Source organism: Anas platyrhynchos, chromosome 3 (assembly GCF_047663525.1).
Source record: "Anas platyrhynchos isolate ZD024472 breed Pekin duck chromosome 3, IASCAAS_PekinDuck_T2T, whole genome shotgun sequence".
Taxonomy (NCBI): domain Eukaryota; kingdom Metazoa; phylum Chordata; class Aves; order Anseriformes; family Anatidae; genus Anas; species Anas platyrhynchos.
In genome coordinates, this window is record NC_092589.1 from 29,389,447 (window position 1) to 29,404,748 (window position 15,302).

At 34.5% G+C, this 15,302-nt stretch overlaps 1 protein-coding gene across 9 annotated transcripts in view; it reads right to left on the reverse strand.

Moving 5' to 3' along the window:
* The window catches only part of RGS7 (regulator of G protein signaling 7), a 260,311-nt gene that overhangs the window by 107,618 nt on the left and 137,391 nt on the right, over nucleotides 1-15,302 (reverse strand). For 7 of the 9 annotated variants that reach the window (XM_027453802.3, XM_027453796.3, XM_027453809.3 and 4 more), the window contains exon 4: nucleotides 7,073-7,123. The exons of the other annotated variants lie outside the window; for them this stretch is intronic. In XM_027453802.3, coding sequence (XP_027309603.1) covers nucleotides 7,073-7,123 — 51 coding nt within the window. The remainder of the gene's footprint in view (nucleotides 1-7,072; nucleotides 7,124-15,302) is intronic. 9 annotated transcript variants of the gene reach the window in all.

The following is a 15,302-nucleotide window of genomic DNA, read 5'->3' on the forward strand; positions in this document are numbered from 1 at the left end:
TGAAGTTAAGGTAGACCACATCCACAGCCTTTCTCTCATCCACCAAGCGCGTCAGTTTGTCATAGAAGGAGAATTAAAAATGTCACTTCCACCTTTTTGCACTTTCCATTACTACATAACATAGTTCTCTCAGAAACAAGGAAGCAGAAAGCTAATGAAGCCTCTAGACAATCATTTAGCTGCTTTTAATTAAATACGCCACCATGAATTGGGATTTACTAAATGTTCTTCCTCTTAAACCTCCAAAACTTGGTACGATTTCTAAGGTTCAGAAGGAAAAGTACAAACAGGAAGAAATCACAAAAATTCTAAGTAATTTTAGTAAAAACAGGAACAAATATTTATTAAGGATGTCATAGAATTATAGAATGGTTTCGATTGGAAGAATCTTTAAAGATCACCTGGTTCCAACCCCACCACCCATGGGCAGGGACACCTTCCACTAGACCAGGTTGCCCAAAGCCCCATCCAACCTGGCCTTGAACACTTCTAGGAATGGGGCATCCACAGCTTCTCTGGGCAGCCTGTGCCAGTACCTCACTACCCTCAGAGTGAAGAATTTTTCCTAATATCTAATGTTAAGTCTACCTTCTTTTAGTATAAAATCATTACCCTTGTCCTATTGCTACACTCTCTGAAAGAGTCCCTCTCCAGCTTTCCTTTAAATACTGTAAGACTGCTCTAAGGTCTCTCTGGAGCCTTCTCTTCTCCAGACTGAACAATCACAACTCCCTCAGCCTGTCTTTATAGGAGAAGTGCTTGAGCCTTCGGATTATTCTTGTGATCCTCCCCTGTACCTGCTCTAATAGTTCCCTGTCCTTCTTGTGCTGGGAGCCCCAGAGCTGGACGCAGTGCTCCAGGTGGGGTCTCATGAGAGCAGAGCAGAGGGAAGAAAAGCAAAATAGAGGGGGATTACTGTCATTATTATTTAACTAATTTATTAATAAGCCTTATTTCTAAAAGATAACAGAGTTCTCCCTACAAGGACATACCTTTCTTTTGATGCTTCAGTCATACTTTTATTGTACTATTGACTTAAGTCAGTAAATATGTTTTATCATTTTTAACAATGACAGTAATATAATAGGCTTTTACCATGCTGAAAAAAAAAAGAAAAAAGTGGCAGCTACAAGTGTGCAGAGTTAAGGAGCAAGCAGACAAGACAGGGAACACATAACATTTAAATCAGCAGAATTTAGTATCAGAAGCCAGCCAGTCATTCTGAAAATCTGATGCATTCATAGGAAGTTAACATTGGCTAGTGATATATTTTCTTATTCAGAGATATTGGTTCCATATTCTGAGTGATGACATGAAGAGAAGGGTACAATACCTGGAAAGATATACAGTTTAGGAACCAGTTCCTCAGAACTCTGTGGAATATTTTCATTGAAAACTATGGGAAAAAAAAGCTTTCTAGGTTTTGTAGAGCTTTGGGGAAAACACAGTACCAGATTTGAATCACTCATCATCATATAGCTTTATATAATAAAATAATAGCTTCATCATAAAGCTTTTTGTGTACTTCAGAGGTAATTTGATGGGTAAAGATTTTCAACCGTGTAATTTAGATTTCTTACACCCTAATTTGTTCTGTGACAGAAAGGATGAAATATATTCCTTAAATTGGTACAACAGAGCATCTGAAGCTCCTTCCAATGAAATTACTTGAAATTCATGCTTACTGATTTTTCAGTTTCTATTATATGGATCTGGCAATGGTTTTAGCATGAACTTTTTGTCTGAATAAACTTCTTTACACAAATATTTCTAATCAGTACTTTGTATTCTATTTAGTACTTTCTTACTCTTTACTCACCAAGGCTCTAAAAGGCCTCTGTGAAATAATGCCCATATTGGCTACTGAGTTCCAAAGAAAATGCTGTTCATTGGTAGTATGTTTCAATTTTAAAATTCTAACTGGGTATAAGACTCTTCTTAGAAACTAGTTTTTGTATTTTAGCCTGAGATATAGCTTAAAGGCCATGTTACACCTAATCTTATTTTAAAAGGAATTGTGTTATATCTTGGCTCTTTTGCAGTTAATGGAAAGCTTCCAACCTTCTGTGGAACTGGAATTTCACCTTCAATGATTAAAATAAAGAATAAAGGAGTGGATGTCATATAAAGGTACTTGTCACTGAAAATAATCCTTTATTATTTCTTATTAAAAACAAATACCTTTGAAGACACCACTATAGAATAAGGGTTAGTATTCAAAAAAAAAAAAAAAAAAAAGAAAAAAAAATTAAATGCTCAGTTGAAGGTTTGTTTTCAACCAGAAGTAAGAAAAAATATCAAGAGAATTCTGTTTTACTTAGGAAATGTACATGACACAACTTAAGTTATGGTCAAATTATTTAAATATGTGTACATATATTCTAAGTCATTTGAAGAGTTTGAGGATTTTCCTTATTATAACCACAATAAATCTACTTTGAATTGGTATTCTATACTTTGTATATTATTCTATTCTATTCTACTATGTATTAGTATTCTATACTTTGAATTAGTATTCTATAGATAAGTGTAAATAGGTTGGTAAATAGGTTGGTGTTCTGTTAGACGTCCAAAAAAAAAAAAAAAGCTGAGTGTCTTGTAGATCCCAATTTCCTAATATGAAGGTTATGGTACATGTGCAGGCAGTATAAAATTTATCGGGTGATCGGGTGAGTTTTTTGTTTTGTTTTTCCAGTTAAGCTGAAAAAAAAAAATGCATTCTACTCTTGCTTTGTTTTTACTAGTTTTGATTAATGCAAAGATTGCAAACAGAAGCATGACCTTTTCATTTCCTTCTTCCTCCATTTCATAAAAGGCTATTTTCTCCTTTAGCAAACTCTGGAAGGGGAACCTCCCCTTTGCCTGCAGCTGTCTGGCGCTGTCTCCCACGTTGCAATGGTTTGCTGTTTGCTGCTGCCTTCCTGCATACACATGAAGAAGGGGCAGAAATAGGTTTTCAAGTACACTTTAATGTACTCAGATTAAAACGCTAATATTTTTCCTCTAATTCTTAAAGCAAACACAGTGCATTTTCAAAGTCATTATTAATTCAGCTACTGCTGGATAAAAATTTAACTGAAAAAAAATATATATATGTAAAAAAGGAGGGAAAAGTAGATGTTGTACTGCTGAATTCTCCCTTTTTCTTGTACTGGGTTAGTGACTGTAGTTTACAGGGCTGCTAGTAGGCATCTAGTTACAAATTAGCTACATAAATTAAATGAAAAGAATGTTATTGGAAAGAATTGCAGATGTGAGTGGAACACTTGTTTTATAACTTTAAAAGCTTGATTTAGTAATATATATGTCTGTAAACATATGTAAGAAGAGAGAATAAAGGAAATACTACAGTGTTTTCAAATGAATTGTTACAGGCTCATATTAATATATATAGCGGCTTTCTTTAAAATTTCTCATACCAGCTTAACTTTTTGCTACCACCATCATTGCTTTTTCTGAATTGTTAAAGAGATATTCATCAATGACTAGTAATACTTCTGAGTATAATTCTTGTCATCCAAGCGCATAGTGAACTCCAACTGACGGCCCAAAGGAGCTGGACTAAGACACTCAGAACTCAAGGCTGCATATCCTGAAGCTGGGTGCAGTACTACAGCTCTTCTACAGCAACCAACCAGTAATGAAGTGACTTCAGCCAAGTAATTTACATTGGCTTTGCAGATGTCAGTAAATTAAAGGCTCTTTCCGAGACACATAAGTAGAAATTTTTCATGGGTTGAGTTAAGTATGAAATACGCGTTTGTATATAGCACACATTTAACTGTGAAAATACTGATTATTCTTCACTAAACCAAGAATTGATACTGATTCCTCTCATTAAAAGACAACAGCATGATTTACTGTTAGCATGTTGTAATGCTAGGGAACAGACAAATCAAGTGTCTTGCCAAAGAGCATCAAAGAAATCAGTGCAAGAACCAAGTACAGAACCAGTCTCTTGGAGATTTCAGCTGACACTTTTAAATCAGCTCATCATCCTTTTTTGTTCTTTTTTTTTTTTTTTTTTTTTTTTTTTTTCCTATGGACTAAAAGGATTTCAGTCTATAGTGTGGTCAACCTGATACATTTCACAGCACTAATTATCTTTTTAAAAAAGAAAAACACAATGTAGAAAAACAGAGTAGATTTTCCGCATTAAGAGTAATTGGCACCATCAGTGAAGAGTCAGCACTTACCCTGTAATGGTCAATTCAACAAACACATGTCTAAATGCAAAACCACAAGCTCTTACAATTCTGTAAAAACTCAGTTAATTGCTTCTTTTGGGGTTGAGGTCAGGCTTATTTTTATGACCGAACTAAACTTCCACATTAAAAATAACTCAGATAATTCCTGTTCCTTAAAATTTTACAGATGAGTTGTAGGCTGAAACACAAACTTTTGTTTTTACTTTTTTTTAAAGCACATACTGAAAAGCAAACAACATAACAGCAACTGTACATTGCACACAGCTATTCTGGGCACAAACTCTGCTCTACTCCACTGAAACAACTTCAAATCTGGTATAATTTAGCAGAATCCACCCATCATCTCTAGTTTATTTTGTTGATGGAGATTTACTCAGCAAGCCAAAATCTTTCAAATCTTCCACACAAAATGCTTTACCACTTACGAAAACTGTGCGTTTGTTTTTTTTGTTGTTGTTTTGTTTTGTTTTGTTTTTTAGTTGAAATTTACATTTGTAACTATTTTTTGCTTGAAATTACTGTTTCAACACTAGCTTTACACTTATTAACATGGTGAAAACAAATGCTGCTGCCAGACCATCTCCTGCCTTTTGTTCTCCCACTATCCATAAAGCAGCCTTCTTCACTGCCATTTAAATATTATTGGAGTTGTATGCTCTATGCAAAACAAAGGAAAAAAAGCACTACAATTTTTATTTTTATTTTTATTTTTATTTTTTTTTGGTGGGGAGGGGTTGTTTTGTTTTTATGTACTGCATACTAAGTAAGTTAAATCTATCTATATGTCCCTTAGATAAGAATTTACATGCCTGGCTTGCATGAATTTTTCACAGCACTGACAGATGAGGGGTACAGTAGTCCTTAAATTTTTCTGGAGATATTGGAATATACGTTCAAAATATGTAAACGAAGGTCTACATTATATTACTGATATCAATACTAGATAGAGATGACAACTTCCAGTGCAAACATAGGGATTATTTACTTATGCATCATAAAATTGCACTACAGCTTGGCAACAGGACCCTAAGGGGGAGTTTAATAAGACAGCCATAGTTTTTTTCAAAGGCAGACTGGCATGCTGTTGAAAAGCAGATGGAAGGTAATGGAAATTCAAATGATGGTGACAAAAGCTCCCAGAAATTTAGGGCTTTTCCATGGGAAAGTCTGGATTGTCTTGTCTAGAACCAGAATAAAGTCAAAATCTTCAAAGATTTTATAAACCAGAATACTATCAGAAGTTTTGTCTTGTGAATAGCTCTTGCTCATCATCTGTCAGGTTCTGGCAATTCTGAATGTCACCCAAAGGCAATGTTTGGGGTGGCTTGCCTTCTGAAGATTTGCATCCATCCAGCTCCAGATAGATGACTTTGGACTGTCCAGTCCTTGGACCAGGACTGACATGCATGACATTTTTGCCATTTTGGATAATTTTTCCACCCATGCAATCTGAGAGGGTTTAATGAAGCTCGTATTAAATTTCTGCGGTGTTCTTGTTACATATGTTAGTAGTTTGTGTGTTTGTTTAATTTTATTTGGGCATCACCATAGGGAACCATTTAGTTTAAGGTTTCAGCTATTCCAAATTTTGCAACAAGATAATCTGAAGAACAGCCTATTCTAGTATTGCAGTTCTGGTTTTAAAAATAAAGGTTAAGCTTCCATAACAAATAAACATAGAATGGCAATCTTTCAAACTCTAATAAAAGTAGATAGTTGAGTGTTTCTTAGTTGACAGCTGAGAAACGCAGTATCACACTTATGTCTCAAGTGATCTAAACATTAGCTTCAGGAAGCAAATATACGGCAGATTAAAGTTATACTAAAATGGCAGCAATTAGTGATCTTTCTGATGTAACAATTCAGATAATTTGTGAACGCATATTTTCAAATATTGAATTTTATTATATAAAATTATCCAACTATAAACTATAAAACTATCCAACTCATAATCTTAAACTCAGTGATACTACTTTTTTTCTGGAATTCCACAATGATTCCACTTTCACATCTAATATGACAGAAAAATAAAATAAAATATAAAAAGAAACAAACAAAAAATAGACATTCCATTCCAAAAACTCTGAAACAAAGAAAGGAAATTATTTTTTTAAATGCTCTTAAGTCGGAAGATTATCTTTCCCCTAACCAAAATAGAATAGGAACTTCCACAAAATTTTATTTCTGACATTCATCATTTTCTACTAGAAACCATTCTTTTCCAGAAAAAAATCACATCATGTAAAAAGTTTCCTGTAAATCAGGGAAATAAATATCAGACATGCACCAAGTCATAGAAACTGAATTAGCAGCTTGCCACATAAGAAACCCGTGACAGAATTTGGAACCAAATCTTTATTTCCACATCCCAACCCAGCTCACTGAGCAGTGAGCGGTTCTTCCTCACCACACTGATTTTATTGACAGTTTACTCTCCATTTAAGATGCTATAAAAGTGTCCAAACTTAAAGATACAAATACAGCTCTTGGTACAAGAGCTTTAAATCAGTACAAGAGCATATTTTATTAATTTTATTTATTTTTTAATCTACTGGAAAATTCTGTTAAGACAACAGCTTGTGCTTCGCAAACGATTTACTATGACAATGAGTTAATTCCTCTTGGAGTAAAAAATAAACTAATTTTCCATTAATTAAAGCACTTATCATTTTCATTCTTGGACATCTTCTTGTTTTCCTGGTACATGCTCCAATAAAATGGATAACCAAAATCATGAGATTCTTAGCACAAGTTTCTGAGGTTTGATGCTGTCTGTTTTGCTTGTTGATATCACACTGGTCACATGCTGCCTGGCCACCCACATCACAACATGTTTTTTCAAACATACAAAGATTAAAAGTTACCTGGATCTTCTATAGATAAGTTCTTTGTCAACCACTGAACAATGTCTGAACCTAGGAACAAAGCAATAGGTATTTTTAGATTAGTAAGTTTTCTCTTCCTATTCTTCAGTTCCCTAGACCTATTGACATTGTTCTACATGCAAGAGACCTCTATATTTTTTTGCTCTGTTTTTCAAGAATCAACTAGAATATTTTTTATATATACATATATATGCATATATATGTTTCTCCACAGCTTTGGCAAAAGAAACGTGCCACCACTCTTTTCTTTAGGCCAAGACTTATAAAACACAATAGAAAAGTGTATGATAACCTACATTTTAAAATTACATTATTGGAAAATGTACATTAAAGAAACTTTTTAAAGTTAATACTAGATTTTCCCCACCTTTCAAATTAGCTTGCAAATCAAACTTAGAAAAGGTAAATGCAACATATGTTGTGATTTTGCAATATATGACAGTATATGCTCCAGGTCATTTCTGACAAAAAATCTTCTTGGGACTAACACATACAATTATGAGCTCCTAAAAGAAGCTCCAATTTATGTCCAGCTCTGCCTTCTGATTTTTTATCTTCTGCTGTAGTGACTTTCAACCCTTTCTGCTGCCTACCAGTGAAACCATATCAATTACCTAAGCATGTACTACTACAACAGTTCTGCCTCATATTAAGCTTTTAATAGAATTCATTCATCCTTGGGGTTGAAGCCCTTTCCTTACCACTCCAGATCCTCTACTTCTGTATCCCTACATTTACTCCCTATACTCTTCTTTGTATTTAATTTCCTTAATTTAATTTTTCTCATGGGCATGTTTTTCCTCCCATCTTAACATCTCCAATACTCTGTGCTGCCCTGTGCAACACATATCCTTCCAACCCTACCTCCTGATTCTTAACACTGCTGCTCTTGGCTGTGCACTTCCTATCACACTTCAAACTCTCCGTGCCAAGACAAACTGAAGGAAGTCTCAATTATTAGACTCCAAGTTGCAGTTGGACTTCACGACTGTGAACATATTGAATTACAAAACAGATTATGAAGCAGTTCTGCAGACAAAAAGATAATTGCATTTATGATTTAAACAACTTTAAATAACAAAAACTGGCCTAAAGGGAAAATGCACTCAGAAGCTGGGGGTGATGCACATGTTCTGTGTTTCATGATGGTTGCAGAACATCTACTTTTTAGACAAGCAATGTAATGGAAAGACGTCACATAATACTTCCTTATAAAAACGGTTTTTAAGTTGCTTATCCATTTCTAGGCAGACATAATAATACCATTATTTTAAAAATCTTACATTTAAAAATCAAAAAGACAATGAAAGTCTACACAAATATAAAACTAATCAAAATAATAAAATCTCATGAATAGGCAATAATATAAAATATTAGAACCTGCAGATTTCCCCATCACTCCCAAGACTCAAATTTCTTCCTGTACTCCTAATTATGCATAATTTCCTTTGATTTTATTGAAACAATGAATATGTTGTATTAATAAAGCATTCCAGAGAAGAAAGAAAATCTATTTTTACTCTCTTAGCTGTAAATAATGTAATTTTGTTACTTCAATTTTTTATTAAACTTAATGAATAGCCTTATCATGTATTTCACAAAGCCTAGCTTATTTTATTGTAGCTTTTCATGTGTGTACACATTACTAAATTGATTACATAACAATGAAAACTGTGGAGATTTTACAACCATCTCCAGAGAAGAGATTTTCAATACTTTTTTACATGTATAAGTTTTGACAGATATTAAACTTCAGCAGCAACATTTCTCATAGTATTTACATTGAATTATTTGTTAAGTGAGGCAAAATTGCATGCTCCTACTGTAGGATGAATACAAAATGTTACAGGCAGATATTCCTACCTCAAAATATTCTGTATTTGTGAATTTTTATAAATACAATTTCTGTCTTTAAGAAGTTAATGAGGCTGACACTGAAGGATGAATTTTAGCTAAGTGTAAGATAAAACTTCACAGACTTCAATGATGCCATTCCAAATTTAGGTACATTTTTTTCATTAGCTAACTAGAGAAATTAGTCAGCCCTAAATATTTTCCTAAACCCTTGAAGGTCAGAGTAAAAATGTAATTAAAGAAACAACATGAGATTTTTTAAAACTGGTTCTTAACTTTGTCTTCCTTCAAATCCTGTAGGCTTCCCCATGGGAAGAATTTTTCTACTTTTTTATCTCACCTTCAAATGCTTCTTTCCTCTTTACCTCTTCCAAACACTTTCCCACAGTGAGACAGCATATTTCTCAGTCCTCAGCTCCAGGCACCATATTTGCCTACATGATCAGAAATTCACTTCCATATGTTACACTGTCTTCTAAATAACAGAGGGAAATGGGATTTCTTGACAACTGTATCATCTGATTCTGAAAGATCATTACCACTCTATTCATATTTTATAATGAAGCTATTCCCCTGATACCCAAAAGCCTGAACAGCAGTTTAAGCCAGCTATCACTCTTGAACACTCCAATGATTTGAGCTGCATGACTTCAATGACAAAAGCTTAGGTTAATAAATATTAACATATATGCTCTACTTCTAGTGTGAAGTGTATTCAAGTAAAGCAAAGGTGCAAGTATGTCATATCACAAGTGAGAAATCTAGCAGTCCATTTTCCTTTGGGAGATCTTGTGGGAAAATCTAGTCCTAAAGTAATAATAAAGTAATAATAAATCTTTAATAGCTTGCTGTGTGTGTTTTTGTTTTTTTTTTTAAGTGGTTGCTTTATATGTCTAATCAACAATGCAATTCCATTCAATCATATCTGTGCTTTTTTCTAAGCTTTAATGTTTATGCAAATGTGTTTCTAAAAGCAAGACCACTGCTATAATTTTTTATCTCAGGAAAAGAACAAGGCAGTTAAACAGGTGAATGCTTTACAGGAAAGTCAATATTTCCTTTGAGTCCTAGCTTTGAAAATCTGGTGACCAGTCAATACATGCCATTTTTCATACACCACACTTCACATCTACAGGAGAATCATAATCCAAGAATTAGGATGAAAAAGGTTACAGATAAGGTACAAAATGACTAGCTAGAAGGATGATATAAATAGCATGAAAGCTACTATCGTGGTATTGAACATTTCAAAAAAGGGGGAAAAAAATAAGATTATTTGGTTTCCAGGCTTGGAGGGAAACCATAACTCAAAAGATAGAAAAAATTTGCCATGTTAAAATGTACTCAGATTTTATATAGTATTTAATGTGCCTGTCACAGGTACTGCTTGATAACAAAAACACTAATAATAACATTTTCAAAGGAGATTCTCAAGTGAAATTCCCAAAGTCTCCCTGCCTCGGTTCTGTGAGGTAGGTAAAAGGGAAGCTGGCTGTCAGATCTGTACAGTGTAGAAGACCTTACAGACACCAACTGAATTTTGAAATCCCGAACCCTCACTTGTCATGCAAATTCCTGTATCAAATAAAACTGGACAAAACAAAGTGATCATTCTCAGAAAACATTAGAAACAGGTTTTTAGATTCAGAGCCTTTCAGACAATAGTGAGATTATTTCAATGTCAGCAGCTATCCAGAAAAAGGAAATAAAATTCACCAAGTCCACAAATATGAAAGACTTTCAATTTTTTTCAAGAAAGCAGAAAAAAAAAATGTTTACATTCATAATTCAACACAAATCTCTCAACTGTGTTCTCCATGAAATACATTTGCTGAAAAGCCAACTGGTGATTAATTTTAAAAGAAATTGTTTGAAAATAGCAGTTACTGAAGCTGTCACAATATCTTAAGAAATAGTTTTTGGAGGAAAGTGGGTGCTCTGAAGTCTGCAATGTTAATTTCCAAGTCATAGTCATAAAGTCCAGGGCAAAGCTAAGGTTAGCTTACAGTACATTTAAAAAAGGTGTTGACTCTAAACTATGACAAAATTAGTGGGAATTAGAGATGTACTTTTTGCTATGCAGAGATGCAATGAGCCATGTATACCCTGATCTGATGACAGAAAGGCATAATGAGATCTGCAAAATAAAATCAAAATCAAAATGATCTATCATTTAAAAAAAAAAAAAATCAAAACATTTTTAGCTGAAGAAGATTGAATTTGTAAGAAAGTGCATTTTATTGATGAAAATCACAAACCATGAGATGACTGAGAAATTTAACTGAGCTACAATGATCTATTACTTCTTAAGGAGACAGGTTCAATCATGCAAAAAAAAAAATCTGCTAATATCTAGATATTGTAAGTAACATCTATTCATTTTGTTACTTGTAGATTTCATAGTATTTACAGATGATGAAGCACATGGAAGTTCCCCTGCACTCCTGATAGCAAGAGAAATTTTATCTTCATCAAGACTTTTGCCATCTGACCTCAGAAGGCCATCTGAACCATTGCAGTGCTTTTCCTGTGCTGTGAGAGCCAGGAGACTGGGTTGGTTTGATGAGTGCATGTGTGCTGAAAGGTTTCAGTACCCAGTTACAGGAAGCTGGAGAATTCTGTGCAGAACAACTCCCTGTAGGGAAAGCTTAATATTGCGCACAAAGAACCAGTTTCTACATATAAGACAATATGACTGTTATTAAATTAATACAGTGACACCACTGCATTTCCTTTTTTTTTTTTTTTTTTTTTTTTGAAAGACTTGTGTTATTTTGAGTTCTTTCTTCAATACTATTTGCTTTGTCACACTACTCCATGGTGAAATACATCAGGAAATTAAATGTATTTACTGATACACACTTCAAAATCTGTGTTCATGACTGAAAAATAAAGTGCAATTTCATTCCTCATCACTGATTCAGAAATTGGAAACAGAAAACAGATCAGATTAACAGGTAGATCTCAGCACTTTCTCTGAGGTTCATCCACTCAGAAAAATTGCTTTCCAGTGGATTTGGACTCTGTGAGGAAGGGCTTTCACTGGTGAATGGTGTAAGACGATCCACATTCTCCCTGAAGTTTTCACAGTCACAAATCTCAGAGCACAGGTTGTCACTCAGTTATTTAAGCACAGATGTTTTACAATGTCTTTTTCTGAGAAGCATAGTTTCTGTATGAATTCTACATGGATATGCATGAAAGAAATCAAGTACCACACAAATTTTGGGGCAGGCTGAGGAAAAAAAAAAAAAAAAAAAGCAATGGCTGTACCACCAACACTTTTGATACACTTCAAGATCTAAATATATTTTTCCATATTTGTATACATATGGCTAATTTTCAGATTCCCTTTTGCTTATGAGGATCAAGGCAAAAGCGATGATCTGGGGCTGGATAGGCTGCTGTGCTTGAATGAACAAGGATTTATTTCATCTTAAACTATGGTTCTAGTCAGTGCTGAACTGCAATGGATTTCATTCTAATGGATTGCAATGGATTTCATAGAAAGTGATTTCAGGGGTGTTTCATTTGCCCATTTTTCAGTTTCATAAGTAAGGTTATCAAAAATGTTCAGATGGTGAAAAAAGGAAATAAAGGAAATGTCTGACTCTGGAATTCTTTGTATTAATTTAAATGCTTTCCACTTTGAATTTTTATTTAACTTTTTTTTTTCCTCTATTCCTTTGGATTAATGGAAAACAAATTCATAGATTTAAACCAGCATCATCATTTACCATGAGTAGCAAATGAGCTGAATCTGTGATTTGAATATGTTTCTGATTACATTTACATATTTAACACACTGACTTTTATTGATTAAATGTGCTGGCTTTTAGAAGAAAGACATCATTGATCAAAGTGCTGTTTGATTAATAACATTTGCATCTCAACTTTCACACATATATTTCTGCCACTTTCTTTTTTAAGTTACTGATGAAAACAAATGCATAAACTTACTCTTATGACTTATTACAACTGAAAGTGCCCGACACATTTGTTGTAGTCCACTTACACCTCAAGGATAGTTACAGATTTAAAAATCTAATTTTAAAAATACTCCTACCTGTACAGAGGATATGAAATATCTGAAATATCTTTATGAATTTAATCAAGTACAAAAAATAAAGTTTTCCAGCTTTAAAGCAACATAATAAGCTGCAAGTGTTTTGTTTGTTTGTTTGTTTGTTTGTTTTTTCCAGTGAAGATGCACACAGAAATTTGCACAAATAAAACCTCAAATGAGTCATCCTATTGCTTTTGAATGGGACACTTTCATTCTAATCTCTAAGCAATCCTCAAAAATACTCAAGCCTAGAATGACAGAAAGAACACGTTCTTCTGGCTAGCATAACCCTGTGAAGAACAACTTGTTTCTTGATATTGTTAAGTTACTGAATCTCTGCTCCAGAGAGGAAAGTTTTTTTTTATTTTCATATTGTGAAATAGCTAATACAGGATATGAAAAACCTCTCCTACTTCCCACACCTGTATAAAAACATCTAGTAGTGCAGACTGACAAAATCCATTAACGTAAATTCTGCAGTCACACCCCGTCTCATAACCAATCTTTAGAAACAGAAATCACGTTAAAAAATAACACATGAAAATGGTAGCTAAACATGGCTGCATCTGTGCCCACCCTTTCCCCTAACAGCGCCCATCCACACAGGCCAATGTTTTCTCCAGCAAAAGGAACTTGTGCAACGTTTGCCTCTAAAGCTTCTCAAATGACATCCTCCACTCAGATCTCAACAGCCACAAGTGACTGTTTTACAGATGACACTAGCTGTTCATAATTGGCAATGTACCAGTAACCACAGATGGGACCTCTATAATCTCAAGGCTGATATAAAAAGCACTAAAGATTAGCATCTTGCTGAAGAACCCTGCTTCGTGTTAAACCCTTGCAAGACAAGAGTGATGCTGTTTGGAAAACGTGCTCTGAAAACCCAGCACAGCCTTTCTCTTGTAAAGGAATTTCTATGCTTTTCTTCAAAATGTTATAAAGCCATGTGATCTTGTTTGGCTATCATGAAATATCAGTGTTCAGGTGACACAGATAAAGACACTTTTGTACAGAAAACAGAACTTCATAATTTTTTCTATGTGAAAACTCTTTGTGGGAAGAAAAAAAAAAAAAAAAGAAGAAGAATCAGGACACAGGAAATATAAGTAAAAATCTGAACACTATAAGGTTGCCCAGAAGAAATCTTTTAGGAGGAATTTCATCTCCAAATAGACAAAACAAAGAAACAAATGAAACAAAGAAACTTGTTTTTAAATACTGTATACTCCAAGTAAATCTTCTAAAGTCTGAGATAAGCAAGGAGCCCAGGACGTTTATCAATGAGACCTTGATTTCTAGTCCATTAAAAATATCACGTAAATGGTAAAAGATTACAAGCTAAATGACTTTGTGTTTTCTTTATCATTATGGCCCATCCCTCTTCTCCTCTCAACCTTCCAAACACAAACCCATTTACATACGACTAAGAGAGAAACAGTCAAGAATTCAGCAGTCCATCATATTCTCCTTTTCCCAATACCTTTAGGAGCTCTCAAGCTAAATTCCATCCTACAGTTTGGAGCAGTCCCCATGTGGAGGGCAGGAACCCTCCAGCACAGAATGTAACTGTCCAGCGCTCTTCCCAAAAGGGGTGTGTACTCCATAAACCAACAGACTGTACTGCAACCTCTCTGCCCCATCTTGCAAGTGAGGGCCCAGTCACCAAAAATTTTTGGTTTCTCATCTCTCTCAGTGACAACGTAACTTCTTTACAGAAGGAATAAAAAACTGTGAAAAAAATAGTCTCCACCACCTATTGTTTGTGGTGTTCCCTAAAGCATGAGGTAACCTTCATCCAAATCTGCTCAGGCACAGTCAGCTCCAGACATTTGAACGCGAATGTCTCCATCTTGTTTTTTAATCAATATTGTCAGGGCTCCTTTTAATTCCTTTTACTGGAGCCTTACGTGTTAAATAGTTTAGAAAATAACAGGAGAAAATTTATCACCCTGTTGGGAAGGATACCTATGGGGGGAGCTGAGTACCTGGAATCCCCTCCCTACTGCAGTCAGTGCTGGTTTACGGAAAGTAGAACAGCATCTAAGTGCTTCTGTGGAGCATCCTGCTGTGGTGAGAGTATGAGAGCATGAGAGCAGACTCCCTCAAGAAAAGTATTCAGATGTAAAGAAGGAAGTGGATGAATTTAACCTCTAGTTATGAAATAACATGTAAAAGGGCAGCAATAACATTACTGTGGCATGACTACCTTGAACTCTCACTCTAAAATTCAACCAAGATCTGTTAATTGCTTCAGGAAAATTAACAACACATTTTTGAAGAAAAAAA